Source organism: Watersipora subatra, chromosome 3 (assembly GCF_963576615.1).
Source record: "Watersipora subatra chromosome 3, tzWatSuba1.1, whole genome shotgun sequence".
In the NCBI taxonomy this organism is placed as follows: domain Eukaryota; kingdom Metazoa; phylum Bryozoa; class Gymnolaemata; order Cheilostomatida; family Watersiporidae; genus Watersipora; species Watersipora subatra.
In genome coordinates this window covers 62,557,308-62,584,329 of record NC_088710.1, presented here as the reverse complement: position 1 = coordinate 62,584,329, position 27,022 = coordinate 62,557,308, and the positions used below count along the sequence as shown (strand labels likewise).

General features: G+C 33.1%; 1 protein-coding gene across 1 annotated transcript; it reads left to right on the top strand.

Annotated features, from left to right (window-relative positions):
* The first annotated feature begins 104 nt into the window (after positions 1–104).
* LOC137390396 (5-hydroxytryptamine receptor 3A-like) lies at positions 105–26,286 on the top strand. Its single transcript, XM_068076728.1, has 11 exons — positions 105–224; positions 2,533–2,792; positions 5,146–5,190; positions 5,385–5,491; positions 6,886–7,057; positions 10,734–10,841; positions 11,666–11,837; positions 14,121–14,207; positions 14,866–14,981; positions 15,562–15,723; positions 26,097–26,286. Exons 1-11 carry the CDS (start codon positions 146–148, stop codon positions 26,268–26,270), a joined length of 1,482 nt encoding a protein of 493 aa, XP_067932829.1. The 5' UTR covers positions 105–145; the 3' UTR covers positions 26,271–26,286.
* The last annotated feature ends 736 nt before the right edge of the window (positions 26,287–27,022 follow it).

Sequence of the window (27,022 nt, the reverse complement as noted above, 5' to 3'; positions counted from 1 at the left end):
AATTAACAGCACCATAGTGAGACTGGTACGGATTACACACAGCTTATCAGTATTATTTACAGTGGCGGCAGCGTGACCTTTGACCTATCAGACCCGCTATTGCAATTGCAATTAATTTCAAAAGCTACAGTCGTTGCACAGGGTAATGCCAGTAGCGTACAGTATGTGTCGGCCTGGGTTATTTCTGTTTCTTGTGCTTCTGAGTTCTGCTGATACTTCTACAGGTATGAAGTGAGCTGTGTCTATTTCTTTTATACATTTAATTAGGTGCACTTTTAGTTAAAACATACATAAATATTTAAGCAAGCATGTCTTTGGAAGCATCCTTACTTCCTGTTTCCTGTTGCTGAATAAATGAAAAGGTTTAAAGCGTGAATGTTATTGAGAGACTTGTGCGCATAATAAGTTAGACATTTATAAATTTATTTTATCCATAATTTATTTATCAATGGTCACTCACAAATGGTGAGAAGCTATAATGAGATGTTTTGTTTTTAATAGGGCTATGGTGTACTGACACAGTTATGCTGAGATAGAACCAAGGGTACTCTCTACGTTACTAATAACTACATTTCATTCTATTTCAGGCGTGGTCACATGAGCGCCGAACTTACTTAGGTTTGGTTTGGTTCGGAAGTTGTTTTATTTCGGTTCGCCTAAGCCACATGTCACACGGCATCAAAATTCACTTCGCTTCCTAAATACCATACGTATGGAGACAGGACACTGTTTCATTGGTAGCTTTAATGTATTTGAGCTAAATATTTTTATTGTAAACAAAAAACTTTGAGGAACAATTATTAATTATAATTACACAGCAGATTTATCCAAAGATTGTTCAGCTGCTCAAAATAAATCACTCGATACAAAGATTTTACCAACCCTTCCCATCAACATAATTATATTTTTATTAACATATGAATGTTTTTCTATGCTGAGTACATAATAAACAAAAACAGTCTTTATCATAGTGCTGTGGTTTTACATAAATAAATCAGTCAACGATACTTCGTCAGGATGAGTATGACACATTACTTATATTCTACACGAAAGAAAATCACAACCATTCTCCTACATTTATGCAAAACTTAAGTGCAACATCTTACATTTATGCAACACAATCACAAGTCTGGGTGAGCCTTGTGGTAAATTGCTTCATGTTGTTTATTTAATGAAATAAAAGTATCGTTCCATTTCTTTTTTAACTTTGCTCACACGCACTCAAGGAGAAATGTGATGTGTGCTCGCTAGAATTTTAATCAGCCAATAAGAGCAAGGCGTCAGCCACGAAATTTCGAGCAGGACCGAAATGGTTCGTTTTGGTCAGAAATGTCTTTGGCCGAACAGTTTACAACTGACAGCGATGTCATTTTGCGTCGTATAGTTCGTTTCGGTTCTTGTGTGACCCCCCCATTAGCTTACCTCAGCTCTGCCGGAAGCAAAACATCTCACTGCAGCTTCTCACTATTTGTCAGTGACCATTAATAAAACAAATTTTATTAATGGTTATCAGTTTGTCCATTTTTTCCCTTTTTTCACTCTCACGTTCTCTATCTCTCCCTTTCTAAGTTAATGATTACAAAGGGAGAAAGATAGAGAATGTGAAAGTGGGAGGAGAGAGGAAGTGGAAGAAAAGGTGGTGATAGAGCGGGTGACCATAAAGAAGATGAGAGAAAGGGTAAGAGAGAGTGGATCAAAGAAAACGAGAGAGTAAAAGAGAGAACGTGCAAAAAAGAGGAGAGAATAAGAGAAGAGAGTGTGGATGGTTAAGATTGTGAGTAAGAGAGAAAAATAAAGGTGGTAAGGGTAAGATAACTCTAAAGGGCGATGGAGAGAGGTAGAGAAAATGAGATAGGAAGCAAAAGAGAGGGTCGGGGGGGGGGGGGGGGGGGGGGAGAGTTGATAAAAAGAGAGAAAGAGAGAAGAGGGAGAAAAGGTGATGATAAGGGAATCAGGAAGAAAAAAGAAAAGATGAAGAAGGGGAGGGAAAGGAGAGGAGCCAAGCTTCAGATAGCCTCTGACAGGCTAATAATGGATAATTTCTAATAAACTTCTAGCTTGGACAAACGATGATCTATTGTATAAATCATGTTTAGTGATAATGATGTATAAATGTTAGCTATCTGCTGAACATTTGAAAAGGCATTTCCAGAACGCAAGAAGCTTTGAGGAGGTCTTTATATAGCTCTATCCATGATATCTCGAATTATTCTTTGCTAACTGGGCATCAGCGCTTTCATGCTTTTATAGTTTATAGGTTGCAGTAATGAACTAAGGCTTTGGGAAACTACAGTAGGTTTAGATACCCAATAGCAGAGTGCTCGATTAAGAGTTACGGCGGGTAGTTTGAAGGCCCCTTTCTTAAGCTATTGTGCTATTGCCGCATGATGTTTTTGCTAAGAAGTATGGCTGAAAGCTAGTCATCTGTTAGAATAGTTCTGAAAAATGCTTAGACACACAACTCACTCAAATTAATATTTTTCCTTGAAAAAAATTGACTATCAAGCTAAACACAAATATCTTTGACCTCAGATGAGAAGCCTAGTGGAATCACACTGCCCTTAACAACTGGAAGTTCTGCCACTAAAGCTTCTTCATTTGCTCCAAAAGCTACAACTACTCGTCCAAAGGATTATGGGAACCCAGACGGAAGTTTCTTACCTACGCTTGACTCGTATCTGTCCACAGGGCAAACTAATAACAGCTTTCACTATGACATCTTTATGAGACCGAGTCCATTTGAGATCTTGGATATCTATGCCATATTCTACTTGACTAGTGTTGGACAAGTTGTAAGTTGAGTATGATGCAATCTTCTGTCACATTCTTCCACCTACTATGTTGCTTTAATAGCTGAGTCTTCTTTTCCTGTATAATTAAGACCCATCAGAAAAAATTTCTAAATTCATTTTCTGCTGGCTCCTGCTATAATTCAATTGACCTACTTCTTTACGTTCAATTATATTAATTTTACACTTTTGGTATATCAACCTTCTATATATCGTCCTTCTGCATTGATATGTTAAGGTTTACCTTAAGCGCATGTTAAAAAACATAAACCACACAACCACACAAGTTGGTCTGATAATCTAAGAGAAAAATACTAAGCAAGTGTAAACATACAAATTAAAAGTGGACCTAATATAATCTGATAATTCAGGAGTTGTCTGCATGACGTAGAAGGACAATCACAAAAAGAAACATTCTTTCACGATTATTTGGGCTCTAGCTAAGAATCACCAAAGCAGCATGGTATTTGACTACTTGAGGACATGTTAACGCTAGCTCGACGTGTGTCTGGAACTGTAATGCTAAATTTACTGTATAAGCATTAAACGAAACCCTAATCTAAAATGTGTAATGAAAAATGATTTGTTACAGAAAACACAGCTATTGTAGATGTTTTGTTTACTTCTGTGTAAACTAGCTGCGGCCATATTCAGAGCTATCTTGATATTCAAGTTTATTTCTCAACTAATATTATATAATCCTTCACGCCTGTTGCTAGTAAATATAATGATTCATGAGATGCTGCCAACAGGCTTAGTGCCTTACCATTGAACTTTCACAATGAAAGACTGGAAAGGTTAACAGCCTGTTTTTATCGCTGAGTTCAATATCCACAATTAGTCATAAAAAACTTCATAAAGCTTATAGTCTCCATTTTTAACTATCTCAACTTTTCATTAAACAGAAGTTCTCAAGATTGCGCAAAATAAGTTCTGCACACGTGAATGTCTTAGTCCATCGGTCCACCCGTGACAACACTACCCGATAGCGTGATTATTTATTATCAGAAGAAAACAAATCTAATTACTACTTTTCATAACCAGTAAAAATAACCAACTCATTTTGTTACCTACCAAGAAGCTTAACTAACTATTTCTACTACAATTACAACGAGCAGTTAGACTTTCTTAGAATATTAAAGACAGATAAAAAGACAGATTAAAGATAATCTGTAGCAGCCAAACTAGTCCAAGCTAAAGAATATTATGAAGAATATTATGAAGAATATTATGAAGAATATTATGAAGAATATTATGAAGAATATTATGAAGAATATTATGAAGAATATTATGAAGAATATTATGAAGAATATTATGAAGAATATTATGAAGAATATTATGAAGAATATTATGAAGAATATTATGAAGAATATTATGAAGAATATTATGAAGAATATTATGAAGAATATTATGAAGAATATTATGAAGAATATTATGAAGAATATTATGAAGAATATTATGAAGAATATTATGAAGAATATTATGAAGAATATTATGAAGAATATTATGAAGAATATTATGAAGAATATTATGAAGAATATTATGAAGAATATTATGAAGAATATTATGAAGAATATTATGAAGAATATTATGAAGAATATTATGAAGAATATTATGAAGAATATTATGAAGAATATTATGAAGAATATTATGAAGAATATTATGAAGAATATTATGAAGAATATTATGAAGAATATTATGAAGAATATTATGAAGAATATTATGAAGAATATTATGAAGAATATTATGAAGAATATTATGAAGAATATTATGAAGAATATTATGAAGAATATTATGAAGAATATTATGAAGAATATTATGAAGAATATTATGAAGAATATTATGAAGAATATTATGAAGAATATTATGAAGAATATTATGAAGAATATTATGAAGAATATTATGAAGAATATTATGAAGAATATTATGAAGAATATTATGAAGAATATTATGAAGAATATTATGAAGAATATTATGAAGAATATTATGAAGAATATTATGAAGAATATTATGAAGAATATTATGAAGAATATTATGAAGAATATTATGCTGAATATTTGTTAATACGAGTGGCATGAATTACGCTGAACAATTCGACCAAATTCTGTTGAGTCTGATCAATAGTAGCATAAACACAGTTTGAGTTTGCCAAGCGGCTTAGCTATAAAGAAACTATTAAAGAAATATTTTACAAACTAAAATTTAAATGTCTTTTGGGCAGATGAAGTCATGTCACTTTTTATGTTTAGCCAAGTCTTTAAGAATAAATATTTAAAAACAGTTTTTAGGCTTTACTAGCATGAATTGATCTAGCATACATTGTTCATCATATCTGATATAATATTTACACTTTTAGAAAGAAAAAGAAGGCAGCTTCCTTGTTTCTGGAGTATTTCTCTTAGTAAGTATCCTGAATAGTTTCAGTTAATAGTGATCACTTTTGGTTCGTACTTTTTTGACTGGAACCTAAAGTGGACAGATAACAAACAACAGCTGCTGTCAATGACCCTTGGAAAGTTTGTAAAATCAACCAAATGAAAAAGTTCATTTTTTGCCAATAAGTTTCTGCCGTTATGAATGAGATGTCATTAACAGCACTGGACAGACGACCGGCTGACGTGGGACCCTCTTCAGTTTGGCAATATCACTACAGCCATCTTTGATCGCTATAAAGTTTGGATTCCCAGGTTCTTTCACAGCGGGTAGGTTGTTCTGATATGTGGATTCTCTCTTTAAATAAAATAAAAAATCTATTATGTGCTGGTTGAAAACAACATTCACATTAAACAGACACAAATGTGTTCCATGGTTGAAAAAAATTAACTTAATTTGCCCCTATAGATTCATTTAAACAGCTTGTTTCATGAAGGTATTAGTTTTGCACTCAAATGTAATACTTGGACTAACCATCATAATGGAAGAGCAGGACAGCACTCACTTTATCTTTGCTGTCATCGCTGCAGACTCTTGTCTTTTGTTACATAACCACAGCTACTACCGTATAAGGCAAGAATTTTGAATTTGGCTATTGCCATATGTTATATGGTTCATATGTTATATGACTCATATGTTATAGGGTCCATATGTTATATAGTTCATATGTTATATGGTTCATATGTTATACGGTTCATATGTTATATGGTCCATATGTTATATAGTTCATATGTTATATGGTTCACATGTTATATAGTTCATATGTTATATGGTTCATATGTTATATGGTTCATATGTTATATGGCTCATATGTTATATGGTTAGTATGTTATATGACCCATATAACATACTAACCATATGACATATGGCCCATATATTATATGGTTTATATGTTATAGAGTTCATATGTTATATGGTTCATATGTTATATGGTTCATATGTTATATGGCTCATATGTTATATGGTTAGTATGTTATATGGCCCATATAACATACTAACCATATGACATATGGCCCATATATTATATGGTTTATATGTTATAGAGTTCATATGTTATATGGTTCATATGTTATATGGTTCATATGTTATATGGCTCATATGTTATATGGTTAGTATGTTATATGACCCATATAACATACTAACCATATGACATATGGCCCATATATTATATGGTTTATATGTTATAGAGTTCATATGTTATATGGTTCATATGTTATATGACTCATATGTTATATGGTTCATATGAAAGTACTCATGTCAATTAAAGTGGCCATGAAATCAAGGCTTCTGTGAAAAACCTAATGAAATGACCAGATCTTTTATTAATTATCTAGGGAATTCTTTGAATATTATATTCTAACATGAGTATATATTCTGATATAGTCGGAATAGACATACATTCTGATATGGTCTGAATAGACATACGTTCTGACATAGTTTGGTACATTACATACTCAGCTGAAATCTGTTATACTGTTGTGCTTAAATGTCATTGATGCAACCCCATATAACATTTATATCATTTAGTGCTGTAAAATCTTTATAACTGTCATAAGATATTGTCATAAGCCTTAAGAATTGAGCTTCACAAACAGATCTTCACCTCTGGTTCGTAGAAAACTGCAGTTATCCCACTAACAGAGTGTTATAATATCTCTTTTAGAAACAAGTTCATCCGCCTGTCTGACTCTGTTTTACGAGTTGACATCTCCTATGATGGAAAGGTTGATATCTTTTTAAGTGTGCACGAGACAGTTCCCTGTCTATTTGACATGAAAAAGTTTCCCCGAGACATTCAACATTGCTACTTTCAACTCTATCATCCGGACCCCTTGGTAAAGCATAGTAATTCTTAAGACATCTTAAACATAGTCATCTTACTATTACTGTTTTTTCACTGACCTGAAATCTCTAAATAGGAATGTAGTATAAAATTGCTCAATATATAAAGGTGTAAAGTTGGCTGCAACTACAACTCAGTTTAATTCAATTCCAATTACAACTCAATTCAATAACAATTCAATCCAATTACAATTCAATCCAAGCATTTTGTTGCAAATATGTCTTACAGATAGCTCTCAATTGGCTTAAACTGCTCTGATCTTGCCGAGCCAAATTTGCTCATTTATAAATGCTGCTGCCAATAGCTGCGATACTAATAGTACTGTTGGCAAATAAATTTGTTTTTATAATATAAATATTTAAATAACTTAAGATTAAACCTTTTTTATCTGTTAAAAATGTTATATAACTTATATAATTATAACTTTAACCAATAAAACTTGAAAGTGTAAGAGTTTAGGTAAATTTTAAAGACTCTGTTCCTATTTACTCCAACTTCATGCTAAAATAGAAGCTAAAATATTTTTTATATCTCCTTGATCACAAGCTTATCCGAGATTCTGCTGTAAGACTGCCAAATATGTTTCAAGAGAAGTCTTTCCAATAAAACCTGTTAAAAATATTATAGTCAGACAACTAATAAGAGGATAACAACTTCTATCTGATAACCACTAAGCTTTAATGCTTAACATTTAGCTAATACTAACACCTGATGCTTTAACACTAAGCCTAGTACATAATGGAGCAGTCTAACCAAACCATTTGACAAGCATTTCTAACAAAGAAAGATAGAAACCAGTTCGGTATTTGAAGCTGTTAGAAACAACATGTAAATCTTATGTTCTATGACCAACTTGAGAACTCTATCAGTAACTCGTAGTTTTACTGATCTGTATTGTGGGCTGGTGGTGTTTTGTGTTGCGGTCATTACTGATGCGGAAAATATCAAAGTGTCTTTCATATAAAATTATTTTGAGATGAATTGTCACAACAATCAGGTCTACAGCCTCTACATATCAACACTATTGACATTGACTAGTGTTATTTAGCTAACTGAACAAAAAAATTGAGATAAAAATTGTCTTCACGTTTGTCAGTCAGAGATAGAGTTTTTGGAAAGTGTTGCCATTCTTCTTCAGGCTGTTTCTGCCTTCTATACCATGAATAATGACCCAATTTTTTCATGGCTAGTCCGTTGTTTCAACTATTAAATCAATCAACTGTCTACGACTAATATCAAAGTTGACATATAGTTGGCATTTCTCTATGGGTTTTCAGCTCCTGATGCTATTTGAACCATATCTGCATAAGGCACTAGAGTACCATCACTAAACAGCCACTTCTAGCAGACCAAAACTTCAGCTATCCTAAGTAACCCAATGTCCTTTTACTTCAAAGAATTGTGAAGCAGGCTATTATAATTGTAGGGCTGTGAATCTTGTGTTATGTGCTAAGGCATATCAGAAGTGTCTCTTATCCTCATTCCTCTTTCTACCATTACTATTTACTCTCTACAGTTGTCTATACCTTTTCATAGTTTTCTATGCTCTTCCACAATTGCATACACCTTTCCATAAATTTCTATATTTTTCCATAGTTGTTTATGCCTTCCCACAGTTAACAAATGTTTCCTAATAATTGTCTATACCTTTCCAAAGCTGACTATATTTTTCCATAGTTGTCTATACCTTCCAACAGTTAACAAATGTTTTCTAATAATTGTTTATACCTTTCCAAAGTTGACTATATTTTTCCATAGTTGTCTATGCCTTCCCACAGCTAACAACTGTTTTCTAATAATTGTCTATACCTTTGTAAAATTGACTGTATTGTTCCACAGTTGCCTATGCTTTCCCACAGTTATTTATTTTAGCGAGATGATATTTTATATCGATCGTTACTACCTAAATCTATAACAAAACATCAAATGACAGTTGGAGGGATATTTTGTCTCACATGAGTAGACTGTTTGGTTATAGCAACACTCTCGTCATTCATACCTATAAAGACTTGCCTAACATAGAGGGTGGAGAAGGTTTTTTTGCAAGGAGTCGTTACTCCTTAGTTTTTTTTATTATTAACAAAAATCAACTGCGGGTTCATTGAAATGCCTATACACACCACAGTGACAGTAATCTTTTGACTAACCACAATAGTTGAAGAGTACTGCTACACTCACGTTATATTTGTTGTTATGTGTTGCCAACTCTAGTAGTTTTTAATTAACCAAAACTATTACAAAATAAGCCGAGTCTTATTAATTTTTCTCCTTACATATTTTTTACACATGAATCATAAAGCACACCAAATTCAAGCAAAGTATTCGTGCCGCTACTGAAGTTAAGGCTTCTATAAAAAGTGCTTGCACAGCAGCCAAATCCCTTATTTATCATCTCAGAAATCCTTTGAATATTATAGCCTAACATATGTGTACATTCTGATCTAGTCTGACTAGACATACAGTTTAACATAACTAGAATATAATATTTTGAAATAGTATACATTTTGACTTGCTCAAAAACTATACATGTATTCTGATTTGATCAGATTATATTCTCTGACATTTGAATATGTGTTCTGTAAATCATTGGTAGAATAATTCAACACAACATTTCATAGAATATGAAACAATCAAACTTAGCCTATGGGATATACGGTATATTTATGTATCTCAAACACACATTGAAGCTTATTTTCCAATTTGTAATTTTAAGTAGTTTTTTTACAGTCTAAAAACTTGCTTAGTTTTCTCCTATAAGCATTAGATTGGCTTGATCATCGGGTAGCCTCATAACTTTTCTTTTATATTTGCAGATATAATGCTACCTTCCTTCCATTCTGAATGTACAGCTGTTTAATGGGTTTTAGCTATAAAAAATTACCTATCTGGTAGCATTGCACAATATAACTATGCATGGTATATTGTGTAATATATATAGTAATATATTGTAATATTACCATATATATTACTAAATATGGGATTATTACACGACATTACCATATATGGTAATATTATACAATTTACTACTTGCTATACAGTTATTACTTTAATAGTAGTGGGTATCTGTACAATTGGTAGATTCAGTTATTTAATAAATGAGATACAATAAATAAAAAAGGTAATATCTTCATCGTCATCATATGAGCAACCTATCGTTGGCAATAGTACTTAGAATAGAGCGGTATGTGATTAAATGCACTAAAAATTTACCTCCACTAAAGAGAGCGTAGCTAGGTATTATTGATTTGAATTCATCCACAGTGAGCATTTCTGTAACGGTGAATACTAGTTTCACTGCATAAATTTAATCAAATCGAATCAAATCTGTTCATAATTTAACGTTTTTATCGTTCGTAGTGAAAAAAAAACTCTGAATCCATTCAACGCATGGCAATCCAGTAAATATTCCCGCATATGGTAATATTACACCATATTACCATATATCGTATATTACCATATATGGTAATATATGGATATTATCATATATGGCAATATCCATATTATTACCATACAGTAATTTCGGGCGGCACGACTTTTATAGAGTCTATTGCTAGAGACAACAGGAAAATTTAATTTATAATATGCCAATGTAAGACAATTGTTAGATGAGAAAGATTTATTATATGTTATATAATATCATAGAGTGATTTCAACTGTACACTTATTAGATAAAACTTCATGCTATGCAATCTGGAACGCTAGACTTTGATAGCAGCCTCCCTAAGGTAACAACACAACATGTAGCATGGGAAGTACTCGAAGTTTCTATGGAGGCAGTAAGTATTACACTAAACACTCATCAACTGTAAAAGCTAATCCTATGGCAGCACACAACAGCGTTTTGCTTTGGTTGTTATTGTTACAGTGTTTATAGGCTTTGCACACCAGTTTAGCTTACAAAAGTAAAATGAATTGAAATTATTTGTGTTTATATATTGCGTAGGTTTCTAGCTTTTGCTATTCTGTCTCTTGAACTGCTGACTGATCACATGACTTTATAGAAGATTCATTAAATAGTTAATTTTTTGCTCATTTTTACTCATAAGTCTTTTTATTTAGTAAATTATTCAATTATTTTTCTTATTTAAAACTGTTTTTTGAAGCAATACATTTAAAGCTTTAATACAATTTTTATAATATGCATCTCAGTGGCTAGCAACAAAAGCTTAAAAAACCGACTAATGATTGAGTGCCTTGGTCAAATTCTCAACATCCCTCGAGTAGACGCCTACAAACTTATTGAAGTAACCAAGTTCATTAAGATCCAAAGCTAATTGGGCTCAAAGAATGCCACATATGCCCTAATAGGCATTGACTCTAAAACTGTAGAGTTCTTAACCAAAAGCTGCAAAGGTCAGGGGGTCAATGAATTCAGTAGACTTCATGGTGCATATTTTAAATTTCAGCATCTGTTAAACGCTGTATAGCAGGTTTTGATGAAAACATAATCACTTCTTCTTGACTCCAAGACTTTCAAAATATTTTCATAATAAAAAAACAATTATATGTATAAGTTTTTGACGTGCCATACTAAAAATTAAAAAGTTTAAGAACACACCGACAATAGACCTATTCACTAAAGCTCGGGTTCCTTTGCCAGCATCCACAAATAGAAGGAACCAACTCAGGAGAACTTCTCATCATCAGCATTGAAATGATGAGACATGCCAGCTTTTTTATAAAAGTTTACGTCGCCCCAATCTGCTTCCTACTTCTGCTCATACCCGTCATTTTTCTCCTTCCCCCTGACAGTTCTGAGAAACTCACCTATGGTAAGCTTTGTACGGTTTAAACATTTAATAATTGTACGTTGCCTGAGTTGCTGTACACTTAAAACATGCTATGCTGGTTTCAGGAGATGCAATCACGTTGCTTTCCATTTATATTATCGCTCTTAAGCTTCCACAAAAAAGATTAAAGTTTTTAGGCTACTCAAGTGCCTGCGTTGTTCCAAATCAGCAGCAAAGTTCTTAAGCTATTATAAAGCAGAAATGTGATAACTCCATAAACACAAAACATAATTGTAATGCCCCACCTTATCTTTATTTGTCTATGTTTGCTGTCACAAAATAACTAATCTATCTATATATATATATTCCTCAAAGTATGCGGATCTGTCTGTCATTCCGGCTCTAGCTATAGCGCATGCTGATTATTTCACCAATGCAACCACGCGTTACGACGCCCCTGTTAAGAAATATTTTTTGTAATGTTCAATTACTATATCTAGGGTCAAGGCCAATTATTTTCTTGCAGAACAGTTCTCTAGTGGAACAGTAACCTTTTTTATACACACACACTTCTATGCAAGAATTGTTATTATTAATTCTACATATTCAGGATGTTTATTTTGTTTTCTTAGTTGGTATTAATTGTATCATTACCAAATCATCTTTTATTGCAATTGTAGCAAAACCGACTTAAATTGGCTATTATTTGCTAATTATTTCACATTTAGATCTAAACCTTTTTATAGTCGGTTTATTTTTTTATTTATTTGACCTGCACAAAACATTTTCCTCATAATATGAAGTTTAACAGTTGTTTGACAAAGTTTGAAAACCTTTACAGTTGTTTTTATTTTCTCTCATACTTTACTTCAATTACACAAAACACTTTTCTCACGATATGTAGTTTGAAAGATAGAATGGCAAATGTTGTTATACATTAAATACCAATCAATTTTCTGTCCAAAGACTTTTTTATTACTTGGGCAATGCCGGTTAGCACAGCTAGTATATATATAAATCTCAGTGCTTGCCTGTCTGTCGTTGGTCGTCCGTCTGTCAAGTTATAGCAATAAAGTATTAGGAACAAAAAATTCGCTCTGCGGGGGATTTGAACTCAGAACCTTCAATCCTCCAATCCTCCAATCCTCCAACCTCTAATCCAATCCTTCCAACTGGCCGTAGCAATTAATAGCAATGCATACATTCATTACATCGATTAACATAGGCATGCTTAAAGCACTTATAAAAAATACTATTGGTTATTAACTAGTACGTTTGATAATTACGGCTAATGTAACGTTCAGTAAGCTGGCTTCTGGCACGGCTCCCACTGTAGTAGATATTTTGCTAGCTTAAGTTACTAGCTAAAGTTACTCAAAGTCATTGGGTAACTATTTTATTACATGAACAATGCTGGGCATTCAGTACTATCTCATAATTGTGTCCCTACTAGAAAAAAATCTATTTAACTGCAGAATTTCATAAAAATGATAAAACATCCTGCTTACTTTAGTTTCTATATTTCTGTAAACTTTGTACAGCTTGTATACATTTATATTCAAAAGCTGAACTTATTTCTATCCTCATTATGCAATCTAGTTTTTTTTATAATTTAAAATCTGTAAAATAGAATCTATAATTTATAATCTATAATAATTATATAGTTATAACCTATAATCTACAAAAAGTTGACTTTGAGAAATGTCGTTCTACCAATGTTATTTTACATGTTCTTTGCTCTTCCTTACTTACTGTCTCTTAGCAAACTGTTTACTCCCTCCACAGCGATTTATAGTTTTTTGTCTAAACCTAATTTTATTAACAATTTTTAGGTTTCTAAAACTCATCTCATTATTATAAACAGATAGCAAAATAATTGCACTTTAGAAGAATCAACTTATCAGCTAAAATGACCCTCACGAGTGTTTAATGAAAAATAACAGCTTGGAATTTATGAGCATAGGCATTTGTGAACATATTGATATATCATATGAATATGTTTCATATTCATACAATTCATATATTCAACATATTCTGAAATCATGTGCTAAGGGCTCAAATGTTTAGCATACTAATTACACACATAGTTGTGTGTTTTAGCAAGCTAATGCTTACAAAAGAACCGAACTTTCTTTGTTAGTAGTTGAAATTGAGAAGATAACTCTCACATAACAACCTGACTCGCAAGTACCTGCCAATTCACTGTTTATCTTTTACATAATCTGCTATAGTGTCAGCGTTCAGTTAATCACCACAACAGAAACAAAAAACACCTTTTATTACCTCCACTGCCAAACCTTATATACAGAAACATGAATATTTTAGGAGCTGTACTGCTGTTCTGCATGGTCTTCGTTAGCCAGGTGCTAGAAGAGATTTACCCACCCTACATCGACTCTACACCATATTTTAGTAAGTTATCCTGTGCATAGTAACAATAGACATCTAATGCTGAAGACAGTTGTCTGTGGGAAAAATAATATCATTAGTAAGCAAAGGTGAATTTATACAAGTTTTTGGCACTTTGATTGAAACAGAAAAGCTTAGATTGTAAATCTTCAAAGTGACTGTCAAAAATTGTCAACTTTTCAAAAGATTTTATCGAAAAACTGTCACGCATTCTGGTGCCTGTTTGTCAATACAATTAATTAAAACTCTATTTCTTCAAAACAGCTATTTGTGTCATCTTACATTTATGACTAGGCTGGTTGCATACTTCTTTTATGGATAGAGGAATTCCTTTCTAAAAAAAATCAGGAGCAAAGGTTATAGAAAACTGTTTCAATGGTTTTTTGGTTATAAATCATTAAATTGAAAATTAATTCTACTTCTGAGAAAGAATAGCTAATATAAAAGTTAGGTAAAACATTTAGCAAACTACTAACTTTACTAACTTTAACTACTTCAAGGTAATACTTCCTAATCCATATCACAGGTCACAGGTCACAGGTCACAGGTCACAGGTCACAGGTACCTTGAATATCAAAAGCTCAATAAAGCACACAAAAAATTGCGATTGCTTGATTTATTTATATTTGTTTGCGAAAAGCGTTTATTGATACATTTACAGTGTCCTTGACCCTTGCTAGTGGTGCACTCCTCTTTCTCTGCATCTTCCTCTCGAGCATCATCTCTTCTGCAGAAAGAATTGGACGCAAGCGACCGGTGCCAGTATGGCTGAAGAAGGTACTCCAATATACCTAAACTTTTTTATTTCGTTCTGTAAACCATTTCATACTTCATTTTTAGCAGTTTACATGACTGTACACTGCTTATGAGGGCAGCGTAATCATACTTGCAGGTGATGACAACTCCAGTATCTAGTCATTTTTAATAATAGACTGCTCCAGATTTAAGTTTCATCAATAACATAATTTATTGATTTTTTGTCTCAGTGCAATTGGTAAAAAACCATAGACCTATTAACTATACTATGCTACTAAGTATAGTTAATAGGTCTATGAAAAAAACTCTGATTGGAGGTTAATAATCGCAGCTATGTGACCATAACAAGAGGATAACTCCCACATATAAATATATACATAAATCAAATTAAAGCTGCTTTGGTGAACACTACATCAACCATAAGAACAGTGTAGTTTACCTCTGCAGGTTTTGATGTCTCAACAATATCTGACGACAATCAGCATCTTATGAATGGAAATGTTGATCAGGCAGATGGCATCACTGTTTACTTCTAAAATATTTATTACAGTACTGTTTGCTCTATTTGTCTTTATTTTATAATTATGTAATATATTTTTAGTATGCTGGAATTATTGGTCCATATCTTCTTGTGCATGAGAATGAGGGTAGTCATGGAACTGTTCATATCAGAGCTGCCACAGGGGGAGACAATGACTATATTGTTCACTCAGAGCAACACGCTGGTTTAGAGGAACCAGATGGAGAGCTGAATACAACAGAGGTAGTGTATGACACCTCTGATACTCATAGATGACAATGCGCTTGCATTCAATAGTGTGCTCTCCTCTGTTGTTCTAGTTATAAGCTAGGTCTGAAAGTATACTGCCCAAAATGAGTTTGCTTTTTAATTTAATAACATATAATTTTTAACAAAACATTTGATTGAAAAAGAAAGCGATATGACATTTTTTATGCTATTCTGTCAGTGCCTGTTCACTAAATTTTTTATAGAACAAATGGGATTCGTAGGTAAAATAAGCTAACAGGGTGTATTTATAAACATCAGTGACCAACTAACATCGCTATGGCAACTGTTTTGCATGACAAATAAGTAAAAGTTAGGACTGAAAAAAATATACCCAGTAAATGGTTGCCAGTAAATCTTCGTACAAACAGTCTGATTATAGCAACACTCTCGTCATTTGTACTTATAAAGCTTTGTCTAACATAAAAGATGGGAGAAAGTTCTTATAGGGAGTTGTGATTCCTTTGTTTTTTAATAAAAATAAAAATAAAATTAATAATAAAGAAAAAAATAAAAGTGCACAAACAAATGCAAAAAAACTGTAATAATAAATCATTATTTAAACAATACCAACTCATTCTCGCTTCAACTTTTTCATAATTTTGTACAATTTTTGAGTCTTTGGTATGTCGCTATTAATTTTATATGTTTTTCTCATAAAATGTTAACAAAAATCGTGTTGTGGTTTGTATTGCAGACTTTCTGACACCAATATATATATATATAAAATTAATATTAGAGGTTTTACTGAGCTCTAAAATTCAGGCTTATAAGATTCAACAACTAACTGTAAAAGACCTGAAATTGACTCAAGATCTACCATTTGCTCATAGCTGATTAAGAGTCAATGCATAACAAAACTAACAGCTAAGCCTCTCTTTATGATCACCTCAACATACAAGTTTTCTAAAACGTGCTTAAATTTGGCGCAAAATTTAACTCTGCACCCTTGCTAGTTTCCAAAACACGACATTTAAAGCTTTTCGAAACATCACAGTTTTGTAAGTGACCGTAGTGACAGTAGCAAAGCTAGTCTTCTCTTAAAAAGCTAAAAAGCTACCTGATAACCTGTGCTCGATGACCTGCATAGAGATGTTGAGTGTTAGAATGTAGGGGTTGTCCAGTCTTGTAATTAATATGACAACTGTTGTATTTTCAAAATAGAATTGATATAAGAATGCCAAATGTAATAAAGGAATTAGAATTTAAATTTTAGTGATTTTATATCAGTCAAAAAATTGTGCTTACATACTTGCTACAGCTAACAAACAGCATGATAGGAATTTATAACATGTAGATTATTGACGGGCATTTTAGTCAGTCAGCACAAACACAATATGTTTCTAATGCTAACTCATACTGTTCTACAAAATTGGAGCATATTCGTAAGTTCTTCAACTTTCTGTTTTTGAATAAGCTTTTAATTAACGAGCCGGATTCTAATCTATACATAAACTAGGTGAATGCCCACCATTGCACTAGTAATAGAATAATTACCAATGAATTTGAGTAACTTACCTCGTAAGCTTATAGTTTAAATCTTTACTAAAACAATAGCTGTGTTTGAAGCCAGCTTAATAGTCGTCACTAGAGATAGCATTTGTTGTTTGAAAAGGTGTTATCGACTATCATTGGAGTTGTCCCACCGATAGCAATAGTATCGAATTATCAATGAGCAGACAGAGTTCACCGATAGCTATCGAGTGACTTGGCAGCTGGTAAAACTATCGAATTATCGTGCCTGAAAAAATCCAGGATTGTGGGAAGGAATAGGTAAAGGTGTTCGAGTTATCAGAGCGTTCAAGTTATCAGAGCACTGTCACAAGTCCATGTATTTATTAGTAGATAAATGTACATATACAAACTATATACGTATAAAGCAAATGCATAGATGGCTTGTTGCAAATTAAAAGGCTTCTAGTGTAAAGTTTAAAAAAATTTTTATCAGAAAGTATAGAGACTTTTCTATCACTTGAGATTGGTTTGTTGTTTGAAGTGATGTGATTGCCAGGACATTTTCAGATTAAAATTAGCCAAACTTGATCGCTGTTGAAATGCTCAGAAAAAAAGACATCTTTTTTGAGCGTTTTAACCAATGATATCCAGTAGGAATGATATACAGGGGGCTGTATATCATTGTTTTAACCAAGATCAAATTTGCCGGTTTTTCTTTAAGTTTATTCGAAGGTTAGCTCACTTTTCTTAGCTTTCGGAGGGCCATCGCTAAGCGGATGATTGGCAAAATTTGATTTTTGCAAACCTTTAGAAAAGTCGTTAATAAAAATATTTTGCCGATGATGGTAATAACGACGTCTAAGAACTACTAAAAGTTGAGGTTCGTCTCTATGGCTTGGAATAAAGTGATATTCTAAAGCGATTAACAACCGTCGTAGTAGCCGTTGGACAAAAAACTGTTCGAGTTAACCAAGTTGAGGTCAAATTATCTAAAGCAATTTATCATTGCGTGGGAACGGACCAAACAAATCCGTTCGAGTTAATTATGTGTTCGAGCTATCCGAGGGCGATAACTATCGAGTTATTTTATTTTTTATTATTCGATAACGATATATTTGTTTCGGATGTTTCGATAGGCTAAAAATAGGCAACATATTCATATCGAGAAAGACAACTATCGACTATCGAAATCGACTATCGAGCTATCGTGCAACCCTAGTCGTCCCGTCACATGTAAGAATCAACTATGCTAGTCAATAACTTCAAGCACTTCAAGTGTATTTTAACTGATATGATGAATATTTTAACTATTACTGCTTACTAAGTGCCGTTCTAATGGATAAGCTTGATGCCTCTAGAATTAGAGGTTCTAAGATCAAATCCTCTGCAAAGTGGATTTTTCATTGCTAGATTGCAATCACTATAACTGGACACAGGGATGACAAATAAAGACGGACAAAAATAAAGACTGAAATTTATATATATACTAGCTGTGCTATCCGGCGTTGTTTATAAACAACTTAATCAGCTTATAAACTATGAGAAGAATTGAGAGTTGCCTGCCACTTGCTATTAGCTTGGCAGATTGTCAATAGAAAATTTCAGTAAGTTAACTAATGACAATCACTTACTTATGCAATAACACTGCATGGTATGCAAAGCCGTTGGGTATGTGCTCCCATATAGCGACTTATATTGGCAAGCTATCCAATCATTCTCTGTAACCTATTGGGTGAGGCGTCGGACTGGCGAATGGTAGGGTCTGAGATCAAATAGAAGATTCAAATCAAAGATCAATCAAATCAAAGATTTTAATAGCTATAGTCAGAATGCATACATACAGACATACTTTGAGAAATGTATACATAGACTAGCTGTGCTACCCGGTGTTGCCCTGGTAATAAAAAAGGATTAGAACAGAAAATTGATTGTATTTAACATATAACAACATTTGTCATTTTAACTTTCATACTACATATCTTGAGAGAAGTGTTTTGTGTAGTTGAAATAAATTAAAAGAGAAAACAAAAACAACTGTAACTTTCAAGCTTCATATCATGAGGAAAAGGTTTTGTGTCGGTCAAATAAATTAAAAAAATAAAATAATTATAATAGGGATTTGATGTAAATGTGAAATAATTAGCAAGTAACAGCTAAATTAAGTCAGTTTGCTAAAATTACAATAAAAAATGATGAGGTAATGATACAATTAATACAGACTGAGAAAACAAAATAAAAATCCTGAATATGCTGAATTAATAATAGCAATTCTTGCATAGAAGTGTGTAGGTATAAAAAGGTTACTGTCCCACCAAAAACTATCCATCAAAACTTTGAATATGACGATACTAAAAAGTATGACAGAATATGGTAGTATTTTGTATATTGTAGTGTCTATGTCGGATCGAAGGTGAGAGAATCTAGATTCTAGAGGCTATTCCTACTCGAGATCATACAATTGTCTGTGTGAAAAGTATTAACCTTTACAGGGATTTGGCAATTGAACCTTTCGAAAAGCCGGAAATAGAGGTTCAAAAAACGTCAAAAAGGCATCGTGTTTCATAGAGTTAATGGAATTTAATCGCTGATTTCTAATATCGAGAGAGTCTATTGTTGATATCGTTTTGCCGAAAACAGGTTTGCTCTAATACGGCGACAACAAAAAAGCATCGCACGTCATAGAGCTAAAAGAGTTCATAGAGTTGTAATTATTACGTCATTTTTGTGTGAAAACGGAAAACGATGTATACGTTATGTATAAAGAGTGAGTAATAGTATGAGCTTCCGCTGTCTTGGGGTTAAAGCGTTGATTTATCAATCTGCATTTGCGATCTTTGTGAGTTCAGGTCCAGCATAACGTGGAATTTTAAACCCAAAGTTTTAATATCTATAGCTGGACATACCGAAAACAGAAAACAGACATACTTTGAGAAATATATATATATATATATATATAAAGTTATATTGTATTTGCAAATTTAAACCAAATTTAAAGCATTCTAAGTGCTTTAAAATCTACTTCTAAAAGATATGAATTTTCAGAAAGTTTGATATTCTAATTGCTTCAAAATTGATTATCAAATTACATTTCAATTGATTATGCATAGTTTAAATACTGCGTACTATTTATAAGGAAATGCGTTTGACAAATTAATATTTGCTAATATACCAACAAAATCGTATTTTTATTGTTTAAGCTTTGTATATAAATATTGAACAACACTGTCAGCACAGCTGAATGCTCTATTATAAAAAACACGCCCACTCTCTATGTAATATAAATGTATGTCATAGTTTTAAATAGAATTATTAATCTTGAATAAATCCTTTATCTAGCCTTGACCTTTGAGAATTTTGGCTGTATTGTTGTTATACGTAATGTCTAGTTTATTGCTAAAGTGAGGTAGCTGCAAGAAGATTTTGCATGTGGTTGTGAAGACAACTACCATATGGCAAAGGCTCAAACGCTGCTCAGTGAGAACCAGGTTATGTTTTCAACCAATCAAAAACCACTGACCAGCCAAGGGTAAAGAATTTGGCTAAAATCTCACTAGATGTAGAGCTTCATGGATCAAATTATTCAATTCCAATACAATATTATAATATTATTAACATATACAACACCATTGCCGTTGGAATACAATATAATTTCATTCTTGATATACACTAAGCTTTAGCCCGTCACAAACGTAGGGAATCTTCACACTCCCAGACTGTTTCAGTTCCATAAAGACGTAAAGAGTTGAAACTGTGCGTAGCGGTTAGAAATAAGTGCTTACTAACCCAATAAAATCATTGTACTTGATGTAGCATTTTTTAAAATGAGGCTAGTTTGAGAAGAGACAACTCCAACTTAAATCTTTTTACATGTATTAATTTTACGAATCAATCATTTTAGACTATATCAGTTTTAAACCATACTTTTTAGCCAGATTATATGCACAAAGGATATTTAAAACATTCCTAAAAAGCACAATTGCTTTCTAGGAATTTGAGAAAATTTCTAGGAACTGACCAAATATGCACAGCGGCAAATTTATGCATGTCTTTTCAGTTTATCACCATGGTAACCACAGAATATCAATTAAAAACAAACAAATTTCATCTATTCATGGACAGCAAACCAGTCATGGATAAAAAATTTGGCTAAAATCTTAATAGATTCAGAGCTTCATTGATCAGATTATTCAATTCCAATACAATAATACGAGAAATTCCCCTGTCATACAGCCCACGACCTGATAATGGAATAAGTGATAATGAAAAAAAGAAAGGGTAGTGCTGGTTGTTGAAAAAGTAGTTGTCAGCAGGAATTGACAGAGTATAGTGTAAATGAGAGTTGTTCGAGATGATGTAAAATAAATTTGAGGGAGCACGACTCCAAAAAGGTGCAACTAACAATTTCAACAAATATAGATAAGTTCAGTGTTCTGTTAAAGGTCGCGCAATCTAGTCTCCTCTCTTTTACGTTGTAAGGTTTGGTCATTGATAGCTAATGAGTGATGCGCTCCTTAGCGAAGTTGTTAACAAGTAAGTCATTAATGTTTCAAACTCGAGAGAGAGCAACAAACGATATTCCAGTGGTCATTTCGTGGTGTCCTATATCAATGACAGCCTTAGCCATGGTAAAACCTTGACTCTTGCGTATCGTCAAACCCCATGCTAGATTGAGAAGAATGCCTGTGCGGCTAAAAGTGGCATGGCCAGTAGTTCAAGTTTGACAGCGATAAGAAAGCAAGAATGAGTGTTCATGCGTCTGGAAGTTTTCTGCAAACTGGAGCAAAACAAAAAAATGTTCTTGTAATAAAGGGGTGTTGTAGTTCGGCCTTAGCTTGTACCTAAAATGTAAAGAATTTTGGCTAACAGTTTGAATAATTTAATGAAACCTTCGGTGATTGGTCAAAAAACATAGGCTGATAAACTGTGTACCACAATTTCGTACCTGTAAATCGGTCTACGCCTCAAATGGTCTACGTTTATTACAGAAACCTTCAGATAAATTCGAATAATTATTCTGATAATTAAATCTTATAATAATTTTATAAAATTGAATAATTATTCTTATAATTAAATACTTTTGCAAGATATTAAAAACGGAAAAATATTAAAAACCTTCGGCAATTAAACCAATGGCATAGACTGATGAAATGAGCACGTTTTTCTCGTGAAATGCGCACTGCTAAATAGTTCTATTATTTGTTGCACGGCTTTATTGGCATATCGTTGGCCGGTCTTAATTATGATTAAAAAAAGCTTTTCAACTGTTTTATTGCGTTTTTAGGCCAAATTAATCTGCCTATTTGTGTATAATCCGATCAGATGGGTAAGGTTTAGGATATTGTCTACAAATAATAAAGACTTGGTAACATGTTTAAATAGGTTTATATGTGTTTTGTATTGTTATTATACTTGAATGACTCCATTGAGAAATAGTTAAATTTGTTGATGAGATTTCGGTACGTGAGTTTTTGATGGTGTTGATGAATAATCTTCGTGAGTTGTGTGCACATATGCATTTATCTCTCTTGCAAATCTCTCGAGCAATCGCTTCGCTCGTGTTTGGTCGTGAGATAATATTATTAACATATACAACACCATTGCCATTAGAATACAATATCATTTCATTTTTGATAGACACTGAAGTGATCTAAGCTTTAGCCCGACACAAACGTAGGGAATCTTCCCACCAACAAATTATTTCAGTTCCATAAGAACGTAGAGAGTTGAAACTTTGCGTAGTGGTTAGAAATAAGTGCTTACTAACCCAATAAATTCATTGTACTTAATGTAGCATTTTTAAAACGAGGCTAGTTTGAGAAGAGACAACTCCAACTTAAATCTTTTTCCATGTACATGTATTAATTTTACGAATCAATCATTTTAGACTATATCATTTTTAAACCATACTTTTGTAGCCAGATTACATGCACAAAGGACATTTAAAACATTCCTAAAAAGCACAATTGCTTTCTAGGAATTTGAGAAAATTTCTAGGAACTGACCAAATATGCACAACAAAATTTTTGCATATCTTGTCAGTTTATCCCCATGGTAACCACCGACAATGAAGTAAAAACGAACCGATGTTATCTATTCATGGCCAGCAAACCGTGTACCCAATACTCCGTGGTCAAATCTTTGGTTTGCCTGCAGCTGCATATCCTGCCTCACACTATTATTACTATCAATGGTGGTGTGCTTGTTCATGCTGGTGGCTTATACAAAGATAAATATTTGGAGACGCAACCATTGTCAACCTCTGTCACCCTCTGTCACCCTCTGTCAACCATTGTCAACCTCTATTTTAATCGGTAACCAAATCATGATGATAAAAACGCAACATCGCAAGCATGAAAACAGTAAATGTTTGCTTAACATATATTTTCTATGTGCTTGTACAGCAGGCTTGCAGAGAATATCGGAAGATGCCATTCATGTCAATTGCTTGTCTTACGTAAGACGTAGAAACTAGATTTTGTCAACTCTTACTTTTGCTGCTCCATACCTCATGCCCTTAATAAAAAAATTTTGAGTCAAATGTACAAGATCGATATAACTTTGTAAATAGAGGTACAAAAGCTTATCCTCTACACAATGTTATTTACATTATCATTTGTTTTTATTTGTTACAGCTAAACAAAATCTTGAATTTATCATAAAACTAACTAAAACACTAAAAATCCTTAGGGTAAAAACAACATTTTTGAACATGATAAGTACCTTCAATTGAATGAATTTGAGCAACCCCAAGCTAGTGGTTTCCATACCTGCATGTACATGTATAAGGGCTGACTTTTATGCATTCTATCAGATTGTATAAAAGAATATTAAAATGTTTTACAACTACTGTTTACAGCATTTTAATAATATGACTAAATCTTCTTTTATAGATTTAAAAACAGCTACTGTAATACAATATGAATTATACAGGAAGTTAAATGTGTATAACGAATCTGTATAGGTTTATAACCTGTGTACAGAAGTCATTATTAAAACATGAACAAGCTATTTTAAAATGTGACCGGTTCCACGAACTGTGTAGCAGTGCATACGAGAACCTTGGGTAATATTGAGAATTTGAGTTTTCTTAAAGTTGGCTGCGGTATGAAAAGAAATAACACAGGTGTGTACAGCAAATACTTCTTTAATGACCTACGTAAGTATGATCCAAGCAAACAACAACAGATTTCCTTTCAGCTGTTGACCTGGGCAGTAAAAAAAAGAATGCATCCCACAGACGATAATGAACAGCGGCATGTGTTTATAATCACAGACCTTTGTTTTGTCCTCTGAGGAAGGTTATCTAAAGACATACTTCCTTACTCTTCCTATTAATATGACCTTCGCTCCGCTCAATTGAGGCAGCTATATGCTTTTGAAAGGCAGAGACCATTTCCCTCTGCCAAGAATTACAAATATTTTTGGTTAAGGTTATGTGTAGCCTCTGTTCAGTGTGATGGGTTCATCTCCGCAATGTCTACAGCCTCATGATAACTACCTAATTTTTGACATCTCAATTTCTTTTAGCCGATGTAGTAAGATGGGTTGGCAAGACTACGACATTTATCTCTTCAACAAAGACTAATCACATTTGAATAGCTGTCTGTCTATCATCTGTTCCTGCATTTGTACAAGCACATTAGGAGTTCTTCTCAGACTAGCGCTCTTCAAGATCAACTCGCACAAAAATTTAGTAAATTTTATCAGAAAGTATCGATATTTTTCTATTTTTTGAGGTTGTTTCTGATGATTGGGGTGATCTGACTGCCAGGATGTTTCAAGATTAAAATCAACAAAACTAGATCGCAGTTAAAATGCTCAGATCAAACCAAAGTGTGATAACAACATCTATTATAGTTGCAAAGAGATCGACGGAATAGAGACACTTAACGCTGCAACTTGAATACAATAGCTGATATCAACTATAGCAATGATAAAAACTAGTGACGTCATTGTTCATGTATTTTACTTTTGAGCATTTTAACTGCAATCAAGTTTTGTCAATTATAATCTTAAAACATTTTGGCAGTCGTATCATCAAAAATAATCGCAAATGATAGAAAAATGCCGATACTTTCAGATAAAATTTAGTTTTGTGTAAGTTTATCTTTAAAGTGGCTTGGCAGTATGAAGTTTACTTTTTTAAAATTATTGCACTTTTCCTTGAAATGATCACAGCAATCGTTTGCGCCGAAATGGAAAGACTTGTTGCTAGCTAGCCGGATGGTTTGCCAACTACTGCATATTTCTCATCTGTAATTATTCTCACTAGTAACCTGGAAATCTAGTGTGCCATGAGACTGTGCTGTGAGAGATTGTCAGTTGTCGTAACTATACCTAGAATTGTTCCTGTTGCAGTTGATTAGTGTAGTCGTTAGAGTGTTTGTCGCGTACGCACAAGGTCATGTGTTGTAATCCCACAGGATGCAATCTTTTTCCCAACTTCAAACCGTCGCTTCGGACACGTCTCTAATTACAGTAAAGATTATTTGTTATTTACCAGCAGCCTAATATTATTATTATTTGTAATATCATTATAATTGTAATTATAACAATAATTATTATTATTATCATTATTAATTTATATTAATGGTATCTTATTATAACTTCTTTTTGAGAATATTGCAGTATTTTCATAATTAATCTTTTCATAAATATTATTAAATTTTTATTATTATTAACTTTTCATACAGAATTAGATAATTAAAGTGACGCATAAACTAAAATTACTTACGTAATCACACATGCTTAACGAAGGCTGACTTTTTTTAATTTTATATAAATGATGGACTACTAAAAATGAGTTTCCGAATTGCTTAGTTACAAATTGCTTGTAAATAAATACAATTTCTGACAGTCGTTATAATCACCTATACCTTTTCTTGATATTTTAGAGTGTAAATGGAGACAATAATCAAGCCTTGCAAGCACTAGCCAATGAGTTGAAACAGGCTCGATTGCAAAGTAAAACGCAAGATGATTGGACAAACATCTTTACCATCACCAACAGGCTCCTATTTCTTCTCACCCTTCTCATTGGAATCATTTTAATATTTTGCTTCGCTTAGCTGCAGTTCACCTGGAGCGACCCCGACACGCCGGGTCAGACACTGAAAGTGTCTAGCAATAACAATAACTGCAAGAGTAATCTGTCTTTTGTGGTTACAGAGAGAATTGCTGTTGACCAGTGGTCTGACAATGCCCTAAAATCTTTAATCTAAAGAGGTTAGCCAATCACATGACTACAGACTCAGACTCCAGCTGTAGTGTTCAGTGCGGTGAGTGTGATGAGGGTCAACACTCTGTTTGACATGATGAGATGTGACCATTCCACAGCTCAAAAGTAGCTCTAGTCTACTTGTATCGTACTGTGATTTTTCTACACTACAGACCAGTCTGTTCCATAAAGATAAACCACACACAATATAGACTGTTTTCTAAAAATGTCTGCAATATGATCGCAAGTCTTTGTATGTATCTTGCACCCCTTTGGAACTATTCTTAGTTATGCATGTCATGTGTGAAGCCCAACCTAGGCAGTTGGGAGACTATAGCCTTAGAACCAGCACTATCTCATACTTAAAAAACCCTCAGTCTACATGCTGCAGCCCTCAGACCTGCTGTACCAGTCTTTTTTGCGTTCTTTTTGCAAAGAAATTCAGCCACTTTCGTTGCCTCTAGATATAAGTTCTTTTAAAGTATTTGATATCACACTACAATGCATTTTATTACATTACTAAATAATGTAGGCTATATAATAATACAATGAGATATAATATAATATAATATTATATTATAATATTATATTATAAGCCTATAT